The 20,659-nt window shown below is 43.4% G+C and overlaps 1 protein-coding gene across 2 annotated transcripts in view; it reads left to right on the top strand.

The window, feature by feature from the left end:
* Positions 1 to 8,709: 8,709 nt before the first annotated feature.
* The window catches only part of DMC1 (DNA meiotic recombinase 1), a 28,157-nt gene continuing 16,207 nt past the window's right edge, over positions 8,710 to 20,659 (top strand). For both annotated transcript variants that reach the window (XM_090041067.1, XM_090041068.1), the window contains exons 1-5: positions 8,710 to 8,801; positions 10,456 to 10,500; positions 15,195 to 15,341; positions 15,647 to 15,729; positions 18,915 to 18,967. In XM_090041067.1, the coding sequence (XP_089897193.1) occupies positions 8,745 to 8,801; positions 10,456 to 10,500; positions 15,195 to 15,341; positions 15,647 to 15,729; positions 18,915 to 18,967 (385 nt within the window). In that variant the 5' untranslated portion in view covers positions 8,710 to 8,744. The remainder of the gene's footprint in view (positions 8,802 to 10,455; positions 10,501 to 15,194; positions 15,342 to 15,646; positions 15,730 to 18,914; positions 18,968 to 20,659) is intronic.

The raw sequence follows: 20,659 nt of genomic DNA on the forward strand, positions 1-20,659 counted from the left end.
GTAAGTATATATTTGTATATATTTGTATATGGTATTTGTAAATATTTGTATATGGTAATTCCAGTGTGATGTTGCCTGTTAGTTTTGTTCAGTTAGTTAATAAACCATGCATTCATTTCAGTTAATATCAGAGTCTCAATAGTTAATCTATGTAAATTTGCCAGTTGGCTCAGAGCAGCACAGTGATAGATCTGCGAATACTCTGAGTGTGATGATCGTGCCCACCTCCTAATTCAGTGGTTTGAGGCTAATTAAGCTAATTGAGTGCAGCTCTAATTGCCTCTTAGAGTCTCCAAACAACACTTGGAGAATAGACATTTTTAGGTAGAACTGTGCTGGAAACAACAACAAAATGGCCTCCCAGGATAGTGTGCTAGCACTGATCCTTTTTAACATATATAATGACCAACTGTGGCAGGGCACTATGGATATTTGCCACTTTAAGGGCTAGGACAGGGAGATGTCAGGTGTCTTATGAGGGTGTCCATTTAATGCCTAGCAATCTGTGTGGAGAGAACTGTTTAAGACCAACCAGCAGGAGAAGAAGATTTCCCTCCTTGTGTCAGGAACAGCTTGGAGGTATATGGGCTGGGGCTATGGGGTGGAGGAGGCCCCATGTCTTGGGCATGACCTAAAACTGCAACCTGCCAGGGTAGGGAGGCCTGGTGGGACTGCCGGTGGTGCATCAGCCCCAGGAAATGCCAGGTCTGTAAACCTCCCTGGTGAAAGGTGGGTAGGGGGTGCCTGATAACCTCCAGCCCCTGCATAGTCCTGGCTAGGGAAAGCCCAGGCCTGTGAGATCTTTGAGAGGCCTGAGGCTGACGTGATCCAGTGGAGTTGTAAGGGAGAGAAGGCAAGTGGCTCAGACCTGAGTGAATGGATTCTTGACTGGTTAATGCTGGGGCCAGGACCCAACGTGGGTCAAAGGGCCAGGAGCCCACCGCGAGGGATACCCAGAGCAAGAGGCTTGGGATTCCGACTGGCCTGAAGGTAGGGCCATGGCCTAGGTGGGAGCCAAAGGTCCCAGAGAGGGGACCACAGCCAGAGAGGGAGAAGGGTACAGGTGAGCTTTGCTGCCTGGGATGCCATCTGCAAACCATGGACCCCAGTGTAGGGGAAGGTTTGGAGCTGGGGATATCACCCCTAGTCATCAGGGTCTTAAATGGGCAGCCTCCTGCCTGAGTAACATCATAATAATTTACCATAAAGGTGTGGCAGGAGAGAGACGCAGGCGGTTAGCCCAGAAACAGGTGGGTAGGCCAACATCTAACCAGCCCTAGGAAGGCCCCCTGTTACACCAACCCATACAAAGTAATATGAGAAGCTTCATATATGCTGCAGATCTATACATCACATCGCAAGAGAAGGACTTTGCCACTGTTGAGAACAGACTGACATGCATCCTGAGCAACCTCCCAGATCACAGTAAGAACCAGTCATGCCAACCCAATCAAGATACAGGCCACAGCTTGTCACCTACACCATCGAGACACCAAGCAGAAATTAAATGTCATCTGGAATGCAATCCCACTAACTAGTCACTCGAACCCTGTGTGCTTGGGGGTTACATTGGACTGAACACTTACCTTCAAAACACATGTAGAGAAGACAAAAGGAATAATCAGTGCCTACAACAACATACTTTGAAAGTTTGTCACCAGCTACATTATGAAGCACTGCTACTGCCTTGTGTTACTCCCCTACAGAGTACGCGTGTCCACTATAGAAACAATCAGTTCATGCCAAGAAAATAGACCCAGTTCTAAACAACAGCTGTCGTGAAATAACAGGATGTCTAAAGCCAACACCAAAGGATAGTCTGTACTTACTGGCTGGCATTGCACCATCTGATATTAGAAGAAAAGTAGCAAGCCAAAAAAAGATTACAGCAGATGGAAGACCTTACGCATTCACTCTATGGTCACACAGAAATAACTAAATGGCTTAAAACACAAAAGAGCTTTGTGACCAGTGTTGCATCATTGGATCTGATGGCTGACAAGATGTGACTGAATTTATAAAAGGAAAGATTACGTGCAAGCAGGTGCTCTGAAATGGACCTGGAACCTGAGGAGGACCTTCCCAAGAGGGGTGGATCTAGACTAGCCAACATGGCAATGCCTGAATCTCCTGTGCATGCAAACTGGAAGATCAAAAGCAAACATGATCAAATGGGACTACTCTAATGACATGAATATATATGATTGTGGTGAAGTGCAGACTATGGAGCACATGATCATTTGCCAACTCCTTGGTGAGACCTGCACAAGGCAGGACACTGCTGCAGCAACAGAAACAGCCATTACTTGTACATGATTCTGGAAAAACATCTAGTTTAAGAGAAGGACACAAGAAGAAAAACTGTTATTGAATACTAATTTTAATCTGGTGTAAATGTACATCTATATCACTAAATCTTATATTTATACCTGTATCAAAGGACACATATAAATTAAAGGTGTAATCACAATCACACTGTCCACTGCAATTTGATATGATTATTTTTATACATGTCATTATTCCAGTTAATGTCATTGTCATTCATTACATCAAAACATTATATTTTTATTCCGGCATAGACTATATAGTTAGCATTTCAGGTTTGTATTTGACCCTAATATGTCATTTTTTACTACATCCACAATATCAACAATAAAGGCGAGTCACAGGTATACACACCTTTTAGCATGGCCATAATCTAGCAGCAATACTTGATACTATTGCTTATAATTTTTGGTAACCCACTGTTTTGTTTCCCTAATCAAAAAAATACTCACAGACAGTTTTCATAAAATACATACTATTTCATTCCTCTTTGGTTATTGGGGTAAATATTACATTTATTTCTGAATTACATATATACCCCTCTAAATCACCTGAATCCTGGCAGGCTTGTTGCAAAAATTTGCTATGGTTCGTTTCTCGGGAGGCAAAAAACTCTCAGTCACAGACACACTCCATTAGCAATACAAAAGGTATATATTTGCAAATAGGGTCAGAGAGAGAGACAAAAGATCAAACCCTCTGCCCGCGGGGAACACTTCTCAGCAGGCTTTTATCCCCTCTCTCCTGAGCACGTGTACAGAAGCAGGAACTCTTACAACTCATTTCCGGTTCATACAAACATATATGAAATGACGTCACGTCATACATCGCATGTGTATTATAATTAACTACTTAAGTATGTGGGGTGGGTAGGCTTATATGTATTAGCTGATTGCGCTTGCTCAGAAAGTACTTTAGGTTACAAAAAGTGCAGACCCAAGGCCAAGATTGCAATTATTCTTATCTACCCTGAGAAATGTAGGGGGCATGAAAGAAGTGTGATTTAGTGTAACAAAGAGATAGTAAATTTGCAGAACAAAGAGAGAGTGATACCTTAGTACAAAGAGCCCTTAGTAGCTTTTTTTTTTTTCTTCAATCTCCAGCCCCACTTCTTTCACCAAGGAGACAAGGAGAGCTAGCAGCTGTGCTGTTCTAACAACACTATTGATAATGCATTTTTAATAGTATTTCTAACAGGCTTATGTAAAAGGTGACAGGCTCTTTTTATCTCAAGAGACTAAGGTCTATATCAGGGGTAGGCAACTCCTGGCATGAGTGCCAGAGTGGCATTCAAGGGCATTTTGCTTGGTACACATGCCTCAGGGCGGATGGCAGGGAAGGGGCCAGGGGTGCACAGCCTCAACAAGGATTGGGCACCTCGTGGCTCCCCCACGATCCTCCCCAGGCATACCAACATCTTAGAAGTTGAGGTTGTGGGTGTTTTTGCCACTCTGTTCAAAAACGTTGCTGACCCCTGGCCTATATGGAGTTTCTACTGAAATCTAGTTTCCTTTGAAGTTATTTTTAATGCTTCATTAATAAAATGTGGGATTTAGTAGTTTGACTCTTTTTCTTCAAGAACCTCCACTATCTTGAAAAATCTTGTCGACCAGTGCCTTAGCAAGTTCCCTAGCTGTGTTTTCCCTTCAGGGAAGCACTTCTAGCTGCTTGGTAAACAATCTATAATCACTAAGCAGAATGTATTAAACATCAGTGTTTCTGGCAGTGGTCCTATTAAATCTATTTGCAGCCTTGTCCACGGACCATATATAGGAGCATCTATTCATGAGACTTGCCCAAGGAGCCGAACCTGCACTCACTAGTACAAGGCATACAATTCTGCACTAGCATTTCCATGACTTTTTTCAAATGTGGCCATCTCCCAATTAACTTAATCTGAATGGTTGTCTCATCTGCTTCCAAATGAGCCCTTTCATGTATTGAACAAATTACTTCTGACTGGAATAGTGTTCATCCTTTTAACATCTAGGTATATCCAGGCTTTTCTATATTAATCCCTCTTTTTGTTTCAGGAGTATTTCCTTTCTTTCTTGTTTGTCTTTCACTTGTCTTGACTTTCCTATATAATTGGCCTGATGTCAGATTCTCCTTTGGCTTTTTTATAGCACTTACTTCTTCATGTAGAATGAAACGGGATGAATCCATTTCTTTCCTGTAAATGGAGAGGCAGTTACCTGTGTTAATCTGAAGTCAGGCAAAAGGCAGGGCAAGGTCTGTCTACCTTGGAGACCAGCAGAGAGGTATGAGGTTTGTTAGGCAACAACCTGCTTTGTCGAGAAACAGGTTGCTGTCTATAAAAGCTCATGTATCTGAACCAGTTAGTTCCTGAGGGGGTGCATCTACATGTCACCTATGTTGATGTTACTGCGCCATGCTTTAGTACTTGCTTTTGTACTGTGCTGTACGCTGTGCGGTTATTTTTCACCAGTACAGCACTATAACAGAGTGTTAAAATGGGAGAGTGCACTGCTATGACAAAGTAGCTGCTGATCATGTGGAGACTCACAGGATTGCTACATCCCTATAGCGTGTTGCTACAGCAACATAAGGCAACATGTGGACGCACTTAGGCCGTGTGTAGATGAAACAATAGGCATGTGTGCACACTTTAAAGTAAGCTAAATGCTTTTGCACTGCTTTGTGTCAGTGTTTGTACGCATCAGCAGAGTAGTGTGCATTAATTCCAGCCGCTGTAGGAAATTTGGGGGCATAACATGCCTTAAATGACTTGAGGCGCAGCAAACCAGAACTCCTCCTCTGAGTTTGAGTTTGCTGCCCCTACAGCTGAGGAGCCAAGCACTGGGCTCCATGCAGCTCTGCAGGAGGTCTGGCAAGACAGGCTCCTCCCAAGAAAAGTGGCAAGCCTGATCTTTTTTCCCCCTCTCCTGCAACCTGCCTGCCTGAGTTGTGCAGGGGCCTAGTGGTTCCTTCCATGGCTGCAGTGCCCCCCAGGACTGCCCTACTTGGGTGCCTGAAGTCAGGAGCCACCAGGGGGTGGGGTGCAACACAGGCATTTAAAGGGCCCTAAACTGAAGCCGTGTTTGAAAAAAAACCATTGCTTCAATTTAGGGCCCCCCGTTCATCTACACACACCCTTAAGGCAGTAGTTTTCAACCTTTACAGGCTCAAGGCACCCCTTGTTACACTCAAGGCATTCCTCCAGCTCTTAGTTTTTGCTCATTTTTTGATGACAGAAAAAAAAAGAGCAAATCTGCTGCTGCAAAGACCTCAGGAAGATCATAAGGGGTTGGACTCCTTTTAACACTGGATTCCTTTTTGAAATCTCTGGGCTTATTTTGTAATCAGGTGTGTGTGCACACCTAACAATGCTAACACAGTGCAACACTTGCAGCTCCCTTGCAAGGACTTCCAGGCACCCTGGGGTGCCCTGGGGCTGAGAATCACTGCTCTAAGGTACCCCCCTGCCATGCCTTGGCCGTTCTTGGAAATGCAAAGATCAGACGGGGTCTTTAAATAGTGAGGTCCCTGCAGTTTTGACTATGGACTGTCTGTTTCACTCTCTGAAGCAAGGTCTGACAGGGTTCTTCTACACACGCATAAGGTGTGGGGGGGGACGACAACCCTCCTCCCTCAGCAGGAGCCAGCCACGCGCCTCCATGGGACGCAGGAGAGGCTCCAGCAGGGAGTGCCCCACGCGCGCAAAAACCATAGGCCACTCCCTGACACTGGTGGGGCTGGAGGCGGCGGCGGCGGCGGCGACCTGCGCGCGGTGGGGGGGTGCAGAACCTGCGCTGCGTTGTGGCTCCGCCCCTTGGCTCGAGGGCGGGAGGCGCGGAGCAGTGGCCGTTAATCGCCGCCCAGGCGATTTTTCGCGGGTTTTTGTCTTGGCGGGAAAATCAGTTTGTCCTCCCAGTTGAAATAAAACGAATCAACGGTCAGGGAGGGGGTGGGCTCAGAGGCATGTGACCTGGGTCTGGGCTTTGGGGGGGGGGGGTGGCGTCCCTGGCTGAGGGAAGCAAGAGGCAAGTGCCATATGGCACCTCGCGGTTGTAGACTAGGCGCCGGTCACTGATGCCTTTTGTTTTAAACGGGAATTGGGGCTTGTGGACACGGAAGTCAACGACAGCCCCTGGCGGCGTGACTGGAAAACAGGAGGGAGGTAGTTCAGTGTGTTAGCAGGCAGTGTAGGTGTGCACATCTACCTACAGACTAACTCAGTAAGAGTTATCTCCAGAGCACAAGCTTTGGTGAACCAAATGTTCCTTTATGAGATGTTCATAGCACCCAAATGAAGGATAATGTGGGTTGGCCAAAGTGTGTGCTTTATATATCTTATTTAAGGATGTCTACAAGGGTGCATATCTACCCTTCCCTCTGAAAAATTAAGAGCCAAGCAAGCTGCCCTGCCCAAGGAAAGATTCATCACCCTCCATTCCTCTGTGAATCAATCACCATAAATCTCATGGCAACCCAGAGGAGGAAGGTCCCCAGGGGCCTGACCCTACTGCCAGAAAAAGAGAGGCAACATTTCTGTCTACTTTAATCACAGTTGTGGCATCAAGCATAATTTATGTATTTAAGCCAGTCTCTCACACACTGATATGTAAATAATGCCATACTTTCCTGCATCCAACTGGGCAATACGGGATGTGCCCCTTCATTTCTGTTTGGGCATGCAGTCACCAAACAACACTAGGACAAGAGGTTGTTGGGGGAGGGGGGATCCTATTGTTTTAATTCCCTTTTAAATTGGTATTCCCTTAATTGTTCTGTTTTTAAGTTATTCTGATCTCTTATTATAAGTGACTGTGAGCCTTTGTTGGGAAGGGTGGCATATAAATCAAATAAAGACATACATAAATACACTGAAGACATCCTGTGAAGTGTGGGGCAATCAGCAGTGGTAATACCCATGCATTCATGTTTCTTCCTTCTCAAAACTACCCACCTGTGCACTTACCTATGTGCTGTCTCAGGCTTTTGTCTGCTCCCACCTTCCTCTCTGTTTATTTCTGTTTTGCTCCCTAATCCTGGAACTCTCCTGATCTCAGTTTACCAAGCAAACAACCCATATCATGCACATTTAAGAAAAGATACACACTTTAAAATAAAGTAGTTAGCAGGATGCATTTTGTGTCTAACGTGCAGAGTTGGTCTGTGCGATTTTAGGGATAACTAGTATGGTGTGGTGCAGATTTAGGTTGCCTCACTAGGAGCAGTGGAAGGCTCCTTAGTGGAAAGGAGGAATATGAACGCTGCTATATGATTTTGAAGGGTGTAAAATAATACCACATCTCCCACTGGAGCTCTACCTGCTTTTTCTTCCCTATAGAATAACACGTGGCCAAAAGGGAGTCTTTGAACTTTTTGGTTATGCAACAAATGCAGAATCATATGCATTTCAGGACAGAGAAGAAATTAATTATAAAAAAAAATGGGGAAGGAGGTTGTAACATCCCTAATCTTTCGTACCTTTTTTTTTCAGTATTCTTCCAAGATTGTTAAAGTCTCTTTAGGTTGATCTGGAAAGTCTTGTTACGGATTTTACTTTTTCCAAATCTGCTAGGTTGGTAGCACGGAGAACTTCTTCCAGAAATATGAAGAATAGGCTATAAGTGAATATCAGTCTTATGGCTAAAGTCATGAGATCTACACACAATAGACATAGTCTTTATGTAAAAATTTAAATAGCCTAATTAGGATTTTTTTTTTCCAAGAATACATTCTTTTTCTTGTCATTATTTAATTGTTATCAGCTTTTCTTAAAATATTCATACTTTTTACTGACAGAGAATTGGATTGCTAATAGAAGATAACACCTTACTCTAATGATTCACTTTTACATTTCTATCAGAACAAATTCAATTTATAATTTAAGTTTTTCTCAGGCCAAACTCAAATCTGGATCTATGTGCCTTGCAAGGGATGAGGTCCATTTGGAACCTGCTAAAAAACATTTTGACAAGAGCAGGTCATCTCAGAATAAGACAACAGGCACACTTATTTATTTGGGTGCCAAGTACTACTACTACAGCACATTAGCTTAGGCAATGAAGGAGCAATCTTAGAATCTGAATTTAGATCCTTTGGTGATAATAAATTGAGAAGCTGCATTGCTAGGAGAGGATATATTTTTAAAGTATAACCACATAATCCATAAAACCTTCTTTTGGCAGGCTCTTAGAGGTCAAGTTTTGGGGTACAGTTCTGGGTATTGTTTAGAGAGTTGTTTTATTACTTACTAGTTTATCTTAATATTTAATTTGCTTTTATCATTTACCTTGTTTTTATTGTAAGCCACTCAGCCTTTTTGGGGAGGACAGCTTATAAATAAAATATATTAATAAATAAATAATCACTTTACCTGTTTCTACCATAATACTGTATTTGTTTGCTTTTTTCAGTACTGACTAAGCCTTATTGCTTGCATTTTCACTATGAAAGCCATGGAAGATCAGGTGGTACAGGAAGAACCAGGATACCAGGATGATGAGGTATTTATAAATAGCATCAAATATGTATAACATAACAAATGCTGGCAAAGGGCATCACACATAATGTTATGTAGTTCAGCAGAATATTCTTGGTGCAGGGGAGCAATCACCAAAGACGTAGTTGGCATTGAAAATCTTATTACAATTGAAAGCAAAGGAAACCTCATTTCCTTACTTTCTTATCTATCTTATCCTTATCTTAGTCCTTATTTTCTGTTAACCTCTTGAAGCACATACAGATATTAATTATATAGGCTGGTCATTGTTATAATTGATACACTGTTTACTATTTTATAGTAAATATAAGAGGATTTTGAAACCTTTTATCTTACATTAAAAGGTCATCAACCTGAAACGTAGTAGAGAAGAAGAGAAATACAATACAGGTTTTCTTAGTAGGGTTCCTGAGCATGATTCAGGGTTTTTTTAATCTAGATCAATGGTTCTCAGTCTATTTTAGATTTAAGGGCCCACCTGTTAGACTGAAGGCACTCCTCAGAAAATGCAAGCTTCTAGCTTTCACTCATTTTTTGATTACAGAAAAATAAGACAGCAATTCTTTTGTTGCACAGAACTCAAACATTATGAATGTTTCAGTATGTTTTTGACACTATGGATTCTTATTTGAAATCTCTGGGCTTATCTTGTGGATCATATGTCAGTGTTTCCATACCTAATAGTGCTAATAATTAAGCAGCATTCCATGGCACACTTGAAAGGATTTTATAAAACCCTGATTGAGAATCATTGATCTGGCTGGTTACACAGTATGAAGAAGTCAAACCTGAATCTCGCACCCCATCAAGCTTGTGAGGTTAAAGCACACAAGGAAGAAGTGATTTAGCTAAAATCACAGGAGTCTGCCTTTAACTCTATCCCAAAGAACCATGTATACTGGTCATGTAGAGCTGGAGGTAAACTTCAGTATACATCTGAAGCAAGGTTCAAATTCCATGCCTCCGGATCTGTAGCAAAACACCATAACAACTCTGGGCACCTATACACATGCAGAGAGGCTGCTCCGATGTGCTGTTATTACAGCATGTCAGAGCAGACTTGTTTAATTGAGTCTGCAGGAGCGTGGTAATTACTGAGCTTCAGCGGACTCCAGCGTCACATGTATCAGCATCTCTACGCTGAAAAATGGTGGTGGGGCACTTTAACTAAAGCTCGTTGAACAAGCTTTAATTAAAAGTGCCCCCCGCTGCCATTTTTCAGCATAGGGACACTGATACACATGATGCTGGAGTCTGTTAGAACATGGTAATTACCACACTCCTGCAGACTCGATTAAACAAGTCTGCTCTGACATGCTGTAATTACAGCGCATTGGAGCAGCCTCTCTGCATGTGTATGGGTGCCCTTGGAGCTACTCTAATTCAAGCATACCCCTGAACCCTCAGCATGTCTATAAACACCCTCTGTTACAGTATCTCGATTCTCTACACCAGTGGTCTCCAAAGTGGGGGTGCATGCACCCCAGGGGTCCGCAAGACAATCCATTGGGGTGTGGGAAGAAAATATTAGAACTTATATTTATATTTATATAAATATACATATATTGGGGGTGCGTGCTCAAAAATTTTTTACTGATGGGGTGGTTACAAGAATTCTATTTTAAGATTCTGCTTTCCCTCCTCTCTGCCTGCTTTAGGAATCCTTTTTTCAGGATATTGACCTGTTACAGAAGCATGGAATTGTAAGTATAAGTAGTAGCCCTACCATACAGAACTGTCCAGGTAAGGTTATTTTAGGGCACTTTCAACAGCATTTATCCTTAATAACATGAAGTTCCTCCCCATGACAGCTACTGAGGGGGACAAGTTTTGTCTTTGTTGGTTTGGTTATAAAAGTGCAGATTTTCAAAAGAACCAGCTCCCAGATGGGCACCTAAATAAAGTGACAATTTGCAGAAGTTCTTTATGCCAACAGTTCTTAAAACCTGCTCAGCTTTGGAAAATCTTGTGATAGATTACGTTCTGCACCAGCCAGTCATTATCTATAATTATTCCAATGTTTCCTGAGGCCCCTCACATAATATATGATGAGGCTTTTTGTTATGCTATTCTTGGAATGCTGGTGAAGTGGGGGAGGGAGATAAGTCTTAGAAAATGGGGAAATTATTTTCTTCTTGCTGAAATATCCCCCAATAGATCATCATAATTACTTTTTTGTATTTTTGTAGCGTCTACAAACAAGCCCCTAGTCAGGGACAAGGACCTCAAATGTTATATTAAACATAATACAAAAAGATTGTCTCTTCCCCTAAGAACATAAAATCTAAGTCTAAAATAACAGGCAGCAGATGGATACAGACAGATACAGGAGGACAAGGAAACAGTGAGACAATATTAGTCATCAGGCAGTGGTCTCAGAACATCTGCAGCAAAAACACTGCCAAATTTTGTAGGCATCATATCAAAGGAGTTTTAAGGAGGGATTTGAGGAAGGATGATGTGGTTTCCTTGTGAAAAGTATAAGGGAACTCTACCCAAGAGTGAAGAGCAATATGTAAGAAAGCAAAGTTCTTATTTGAAAATTCAACAAGTAGGTAATAGAGGCTGAGGTCATGGTCTGATTGAAGGCTACTGTCAACCTAAATATGGCTAGAAAGATGAGGGGAGGGGAGGGGAGGGGAGCTAGGTTGTGAAGGGCATTGAAAATTAAGACAGTTATCATAGGTTGGATGTACTAGAAAGGGGGAAAGTGCAGAGGAGGCATGATGAAAATGTGGAGCTGGTAAAATGATATTTGTTGAAGCCTATTCTCATACAATGAATAAAACCCCCACAGTGACTTATATTAAACTAGTATTTATTATGCCCCTTTGGGAGTATGAATACATTTGTAACTGGTTTTGTCTCACACTTATCTTTGTCACAATAATGCTAACAAGACATATCACGGGAGAGGATATAAACGTCCCATGGAAATGATTAATTTCTTCATTATTCTTTCAAGTACTAGTTGTACCCATAATCCTGTACATAACTTGACAACAAATCCAGATCATGATTTTCCCACAAAAAGGATCTTGGCTGGATGTGATAGCTTGAAACAGCATTCAATAGATCTGTCCATGCTGTTTTCTTCTAAGTCACGGGTGTCCAACCTTTTTGAATGTGGGGCTGGATCACGAACTTTTTATCACCCAGTGGGCAGGCAAGCCATATTCAAAGACCTCACAGGAAGTGGTATCACATTAGGAAGTGATGTCATGTGACCTTTGACACCAGTGAAGTTGCAGGAAGTGACAATGAAATGGGTCTGGAAATGTGCCTAGGGAAGTTGTGGTTTTCAGAAAGTATGTATGTTTGGTATGGCTTAGGAACAGGACATCATTTTTCTGTGCAGGAGGTTGGACTAGACTAGAGCTGCCCAGCTGAATACCTGCAGGCCACACATGGCCCACAAAGGGCCAGGATTTCGCCCACAGTCTACGTGGGGTCTGCAAGCAGTTAATATATAGGGCATGGGCCTAGGCAGCCACCTCTCCCACTGCTGTGCGAGGGGGAAAGGCTGGTGGGGGGGAGGAGTGGTCCATGTCCTCCTAATGTAGCCTGCATGGCTGAGGATGGGGGTCTGCATGCTGCTGGACCAGTCTGTGCAGTGAGGAGGTCCTAGGGGCCCATCCCCACAGCGTGCAGCCTGTGCAGCACATGCTGGTGTCATCTGGGGCCCACAGCCTCACCAGATCTGAACAGCCCTGGACTAGCTTATCCTTGAGATCTCTTCCACATCTCTGCAGTATATGCCTACAATTTCTATTTGATTAACCACAATGACCATGTTACTTCCTGCTACTGGTTAACTGTTTTCTTCTAAAATTAAGACCACAGTAAAGTTAAATACCTGCGTATAACACCAAGGGACATCCTTGATTTGGTACAACATGCTTGTTTTCAAGGATGAATGCAGCTGGAGCCATAAGGGGAAGTTTGTGTTGTCCATTTCTGCCAACATAAAGTGTGTGCAAGTGTCCTTTATTAACTTGATCATGGTCATTGCGGTTAATTAAACTGTACTGTTCAATTTCTTTATCAGCAACTTGGATGAGGGGGTGAAAAGCACCCTGTTCAAATTTGCTGATGACACCAAGATTTGGGGTGAGGTGGGCACGCTAGAAGGGAGGGACAGGATACAACTGGACCTGGACAGGTTACAGGGGTGGGCGAATGTGAATAGGATGGAATTCAATACTGACAAGTGTAGGGTACTGCACTTGGGCAGGAAGAACCAGCAGCATACCTATAAGTTGGGGAACTTCCTTCTTGAAAGCACAGTGGCAGAAAGGGATCTTAGAGTCAATGATTCTAAAATGAACATGGGCCGCCAATGCGAGGACACAGTCAGCAAGGCTAACCCCACCTTGTCATGTATCCACAGATGCATCACGAGCAGGTCCAAGGAGGTGATCCTCCCCCCTTTATGCAACACTGGTCAGGCCACAGTCGGAGTACTGTGTCCAGTTCTGGGTGCCAGACTTCAGGAGGGATGTGGCCAGCATTGAGAGGGTCCAGAGGAAGGCCACTCGCATGATCAGGGGGCAGCAGAGCAGGCCCTACAAGGAAAGGCTAAGGGACCTGGACCTGTTCAGCCTTCACAAGAGAAGGCTGAGAAGGGATCTAGTGGCCATCTATAAGCTTACCAGGGGGAACCAGGGGGAATGGATGAGACCCTGTTCCCCCGAGCACCTCCCAGAGTAACAAAGAATAACGGCCACACATTGATTGAGAGTAGGTTCAGGCTAGACATCAGGAGGCACTTCTTCAGTCAGGACGGCCAGGATCTGGAACCAGCTTCCAAGGGAAGTGGTGCTGGCTCCTATCTTAGGGGTCTTTAAAAGGAGGCTTGATAACTACCTAGCTGGGGTCATATGAGCTTAAACTTAGTAGGGTTCATATGAGCCCATTATTCATTCCTGCCCAGGGCAGGTGGTCAGACTTGATGATTTGCTTAGGTCCCCTCCGACCCTACATCTATGCATCTATGAATATATGGAGGGGTGGATACAGGAGGAGGTGGGAACTGGTGCAGTTGCAGCCTGCTTTAATTCCTACTTCACCCAAAGTTTAAAACCAACTGCCTGGCAGTGGCAGCAGCATTTCTGTTCAGGCAGCAGTGAGAGCATCAATTGAATTTATGGCTCATTAAAACCTACCTGATTCCTCCTAAACTCTTCATACCACTCTCCAATAATGTAGCTCCTATTTCACAACCCTGTTTTTTAACTAATTCCAAAAAAGTTATATTTGTTTTTGCTTCAATCTTAACCAGAATAATACAGCCCTAGGCTTCCAGCATATCAGTAAAGCTTCTAGTTTCTTCTTACCTGGAGAAAAAATATATCTTATGTTATAAGGGATGGTGTACTACAACATCTACAACCCCATTTTCAAAGTCCTAGATCCATCCATAAATATAAGCATACCTGTGGATGTACAGTGTAACTGAGTGTCAGGAACTTTTACTTCCTAGAGATACATTTCACGCTAGTAGGGAGGGAAAGATTGCAACAAGATCTGGATAGGTTACAGGAGTGGGCTGACACAAACAGGATGCGTTTCAATACTGGCAAGTGCAGGGTGCTGCACTTAGGCAGTAGAAACCAGCAGCACACTTATAGAATGGGAAACTCCCTTCCTGAGAACACGGAGGCAGAAAGGGATCTTGGAGTCATTACTGACTCCAAGATGAACATGGGCCAATAATGCGAGGTCACGGTTGGTAGGGCTAACCGGACCTTGTCATGCATCCACAGATGCATCTCGAGCAGGTCCAAGGAGGTGATCCTCCCCCTCTATGCAACACTGGTCAGGCCACAGCTGGAGTACTGCGTCCAGTTCTGTGTGCCCCATTTCAGGAGGAATGTGGACAAAATTGAAAGGGTCCAGAGGAGGGCCACCCGCATGATTCGGGGACTACAGGGCAGACCCTACATTGAAAGACTGCGGGACCTAAACCTGTTCAGCCTTCACAAGAGAAGGCTGAGGGAGGACCTGGTGACTATCTATAAACTCACTAGGGGGGACCAGAAGGGTTTAGGGGAGACACTGTTTCCCCTAGCGCCCCCTGGCATGACAAGGAACAATGGACACAAATTATTAGAAAGTAGGTTTAAATTAGACATCCGCAAGAACTACTTCACAGTTAGGGCGGCTAGGATCTGGAACCAACTTCCTAGGGAAGTGATGCTGGCTCCTACCCTGGGGGGTCTTTAAGAAGAGGCTTGATGACTACCTGGCTGGACTCATTTGAGTCTAGTCTTTTCTCCTGCCCAGGCAGGGGGTCGGACTTGAAGATCTACAAGGTCCCTTCCGACGCTACTTCTATGAGTCTATGATTCTATGATTTCATGAGATAGTGTTGACAGAGTGTAAATTTTCTTTACAGAATGTAGCTGACATTAAAAAGCTGAAATCAGTGGGAATCTGCACTATCAAAGGAATCCAGATGACAACCAGGCGGGCACTGTGCAATGTGAAAGGGCTTTCAGAGGCCAAAGTGGATAAGATCAAAGAAGCAGCCAACAAGCTTATTGTAAGCAAATCAGACTCCTAACAGTTTCAACTTAGAATGCCCCTCTTAAGATCCTTTTCAGAATGTTTCTTCAAGGAATCCTTTGCAGGCATTAAATAATTTTACTAATATGATTGTGCCCATTAGTCTAAGGTCAGAGATATTACATTGTAGTCAGCAGCAGCCAAAGTGTGGTGACCCCTGGTATGTTCAGTAAGGTAAGTGGGGTCAGCAGGAGAGAGAGAACTGGCTGAAGATATTGCATTTTTCCCTGAGGTTCAGGTCAAACTAAATAATCCTTTCATGTTTCCTTTGGTGTTCCCTAGGAGCCGGGATTCCTGACTGCCTCTGAATACAGTGAGAAGCGGAAGATGGTATTTCACATCACCACAGGGAGCCAAGATTTTGAGTATGTGTATCTTTTCTGGCCTTGAACAGATACAACATTTGTAGTGCTCTGAACAGGAAGTGTACAGATGTGCATGGCCAAATAAATGCTTTAAACAGTCCTCAAGAAAGGAGGAACATCTTTGAAGCACTTTCTTTGGAAATGCTTCTTGAAAAATCTGTAGAGTCCACAGAGTACAGCAGAGGGCTGCTCAGTCCCCTGGCATCCCAAAGTAGTCTGTTTCCCCTGCCTCCTGCCCCCACAAACATGGAGGGACCAGGGCAGTCAGCCAGTGAACACTCTCCTGTGCTAGAGAACATGAATCCCTGCCTGTTTCTTGGCCTCCAGTTTCCCAAGGGCAAATGCCTCTTGGCCTCTGTTCTCTGTCTATGAGAACAGAGGCCAAGAGGCATTCAGGGATTCCTGCCCTAAAAGGAGGATTTCTTGCTTGCCACTGAGCGCACAGGAGAGCATAGTTTGTCCAACCACTTTTGCCCATCCCACCCCACTCCAAGAATTAGGACTAGTCAAGTCAGTCCCAAGGCTGCTGCAACCATTGGGGCACCTTAGATGCTGTAACAACCCTACTCCACTCCGCCTTGTGTTTGGATGCAGTCCTTGTAGACCTGGGCTCCGAGTGATCTGGTATGAGGTTAGTTGAGTTGCTTTGTATCATTGGTGATTCTTTGGGGAAGGTGACCTGGCAGTGCCCATCTCCTCTCTGGGTATGGATGGCTGTTGGCTCACAGGCAGTTCATCTACCCTTGTAGTCCTGCTGGGTGTCCACACACCTTCCTCACCCAGGCTAGCCCAGGTGGGGGCACTGGTTTAGTTGCCGACAACCCGATCATGGAACAGGCTATACTGGTTTATGTAGTACCAGGTGGCAGACCAAGAGAGGCACGTCCTGACACAACTGGGGATATTGAGGGTCCAAATAACCCCTATTGCATCCCCTGGCTGGATAACACCACTGTTGCATGCTGTCACAACAGTTTTGAAGATCTGTGGCAGGGTGCGTCATTGGGGATCTCTGGCAGGGCATATACACTGAAGTGCTATGAATCTGAATGGCTCTAAAACGGCGTGGAATTTGGAGTTCTTCAAATATACATCTGTGTGGCCTCTATCTAATCCAGACCTATCCTCTAATTAAAGTGCCTGGAGCATCTCATGTATCAGCATACTTGCACTTAAAAATGGCAGCGGGGGTGCTTTATCTTAAGCTTGTCGAATGAACTTTAGATAACGTGCCCCCCACCACCATTTTCAAGCACGAGGACGCTGTTACACAAAATGCTGGAATTTGCTGGGGCACGGTAATTACCTTGTGCCAGCAGACTCGATTAATTGAGCCTGCTCCGACACACTGTAATTACAGCACATTGGAGCAGCCTCGCTGATCGTGTATAGATGCTCAGTGAGATTACCTTCAAGAAAGCAATTGGAACCTTTCTCTGAGCAAGGCGCGATGGCAATTATTAAAAGCCTAATTCCCACTTATCTTACAGCCTCCATTTTTGCCAGCATTTGGGTGTGTCTACATGTGCCCCTATAGCCCCATTGTTACTGCATTGTCATTTGGTACTTCCTTTTGGAAGTACTAAATGATGGCGCAGTACCAGCCATTACTGTGCTGTGCAAGAAGCTCATGGTTGTTTTTAGCTCCTACATCACCATAGCACCATTCTATACCTGGGGAGCACATCACTTCGGTGAAGATTAAATCCCGAAGTTTAAATTCTGGGAATGAAGAAAGTCTAGTATCCATCTCAGACCTGTTCGGCTGTTCTGGAACATCCTAAGAGAATAGAATTGTGAGGGGAAGTTTGTTAAGGCATCTTTCCAGAAATGATGCAGCCTGTATGCAAGATGGCATTATGGTTCACCAGCAGAACCCTACTCAGAAGTAGAACTATTTCTCAAAAATTTGGTGAGGTAAGGATTTCTTAGGGCAGTATCTTTTATTGGACCAACTGTAGCTGGGAGAGAGTTAGATAAGCTTTTGAAAGCAAGACATTCTTCATTAGGAATAGACTATTTGGTTTGTGCAGAGAGAACACAAAAGGCTGTGTCTTCTTTTGTATTCTTTGCACAAGTGCAATGTACAATTAAAATCCCTGCATGCTCCTAATTACAGGGGCTGCTGCTTCAAGCATCTTCAGTTTGCTCAACATCCTACAGAAGGAACAAAGAGGAAGTAGGGTGTTGACTAGTGCACATTGTACCTGTCTCAAATTTAGTGGTGCAGAATATGCATTTCTCCTTGGCTTGGCAAAGTATTTGTGGGTCTGATGAAATATCATCGAAACTGATGGAGGTAACTCCTATCCTTCCTCTAAAAGAGAGATGTGAGAAACGAATGAGCTCCTTTATGATACAGTAAGGATCTTCATCCAAAATGTATGCACATCACTACTCATAACAAAAGTGCATATGAAACTGCTAGAGTGTATTTGTAGAATGAGAAGGAAGAGAAACACCAGAGAAAACAGATATGCAGGGTAAGAAGCTCCAGCCACAACTGGAACAAGCACTGATCATAGCCCTGAGAAAAAATGTTAAGAGAGCTTTGGGTCCAGTGCTGTCTGAAAGAAACTTGAAGCCGTGAGCAAAGAAACTACTCTACCTCCTGTGCTGAGGGAAACCGAGTTTTGTACACTTGTTGTAAATAAACAGGATTGCATCAAAGATACCTGACTACTTCAACATCTCCACCTACTGGAAAATACCAGCAGAGCCCTGAATTTTGGCCAAACACTTGGATCAAAGTATGTATTATGTCCTGCTTTTAAAAGTTACTTGTTCTTAAGGTCTTACTGGCTCTTTTTGTTGAGGACAAAGTTATGGTGCACTCAATGACAGATAAAAATACTTAATGTTAGCAGAAAAGGAATAGAAAAATTGGATAAATAAATAGATTAGGTTTCAAAGTAATCCCACAGTTACTGGTTATTAAATCTTATCTTCCCAGAGACATTTTCCTCTCCTTTCTCTCCCAAATGACCACTTTTTACAAACTTCCTCCTGAGCACCTACCTGTGCAAGGGGAAACTGAGATAAAGTGAACCAAGGGCCATCTAGTCCCTCATACTCTGGTCTGCTACTTCATGGGTTAAGTGCAGGGCCCTTTGGACAAAAGATTGCCTTTCTCATTACTCTCACTTGTGAGCCTAACTGCTTTTTAACTTTCTCTCTCTCTCCAGCAAACTGCTGGGTGGTGGGATTGAAAGCATGGCAATCACAGAGGCCTTTGGTGGTGAGTAAACCATACTAAACTGCTTTATGGAGTGAATTATCAATACAGAGCCACACTGCGTGTTTCAATCTAATTTACTTGTTCTGAACTCTTATCACAGTATCTGTAAATATGGTGGTTCTGGGTCAAGTATAATGGACAGTTCCTTTCAAAGTGAATGTTAGCAAAAAAGACCCATCTTTATGAGTGTTCTAACCTTGTTCTTTTTCAGTTTTGACAGATGAGGACTGAGCTGGGCAGCTCTCACACTTGGAGGCCTGCTGGTTTAATATATTCTCCCACTAGAGTATACTAATATTCAGTAATATATACTAATAACAGTAATATACTGTTACTAAGTATTAGTCAGGAAACATGTTCCCACTGTTCTCTTCATTTCTTACCACTAATAAGACAAAACTTCATGGAGGATTTTGCTATGTGTACATACTGTGTATGTGCATATTCTCAGAAAATAACCAAAACAAAATTCAGTCCACAACAGGAGTGCACTATTGTGACTCAAAGAGGTGTTTGTACCCACCTCTGTATCACTAGCATTACTACAGGAATAGCATACAAGATATAGCAATAAACCTTTTAGCATGGCTACCCAGCTAAAAGTTTTGTGTCATTTGATGCTAGTATACAAACAAGAAGATGTGGGTACATTCAGTCACCCTCATCTAAGGTTTAGAAATCACAAGTAAGTTATTATTACAGTAAAAATTAATGTGTTAGGGACCAAACACCTAAACAGCAATGACCACATTTATCAAACGATATGTAGTCATCCCTCTTGAAAGTGTTTATGAGGCTTGAATAATTTGATACAGTGAGATTTCTCTGGACATAATTAATTAAAACATCCTGGTCAACTTAACATCTTGCTAACATGAATTTAAAGTGTTACACCTTCCCTTAAGTCTCACTTTTAATTTTTAGGAATTTAGAATACCATTTTAAAATGATTTTCTCTCCTTTGGAGTAAATTATAGTGATACAGTTCTGTAGTGGCATACTGCTTTGAATGCAAAAGAAGTGAGATATGGGATTTCTGTCACAACTTCTTTTATTGGAATTCATTTACTGAATAGTAAGTTACCACACTGATGGGTCTGGTCAGTGGAATTAATCCAAAACTCTCAAATAATAAAGTCAGCACTTGTCTGTAAGTGTCATAGAGAAGTAGGATTGAAAGGGACCTCCAGGGCTAGGGAAAGACATTATATATAAATCCTTTTAAGTGATCAGAAACTGGTTTAAACCTGTAACAGAACAGAAGTTCAGTGCACATAAACTAGTTTGAAAATGGCTGAAACTGGTCTGAGATAAACCCAGTTGAGTGTAGTATCAGACTTAACTGATTTGGCTCACACCGGTTTATGCAATGTGTGTCTCAGACCACTTGCTGGTTTAAGTTAAATCAGAGTCCCTCAGCATCCCCGCATGCTCTCTGGGCTGGGCAGGACTCTCTGCTCCACAGCAGGGCTGGCCTCTCCCCTTCGCTCCCTGGCTGGAGCTTGGCACAGACATGCAGGCATAGTAGATTTGCTGGCTTCCCTGTGTCCCCCTCTCCCCACCCTCTCCCCATTTGCTGCTTAAGCAGAAATCCCTTCTTCCTCTCTGCCACAGCATGGACCTTAGCCAGCATGTGGTATGCTAGCTAATGCTGAGAGTTGTCTGTGCGCATCTTTCTCCAATTTCACTGGG

This window comes from Crocodylus siamensis, chromosome 4, assembly GCF_052110815.1.
Source record: "Crocodylus siamensis isolate JL-2025a chromosome 4, ASM5211081v1, whole genome shotgun sequence".
Lineage (NCBI taxonomy): Eukaryota > Metazoa > Chordata > Crocodylia > Crocodylidae > Crocodylus > Crocodylus siamensis.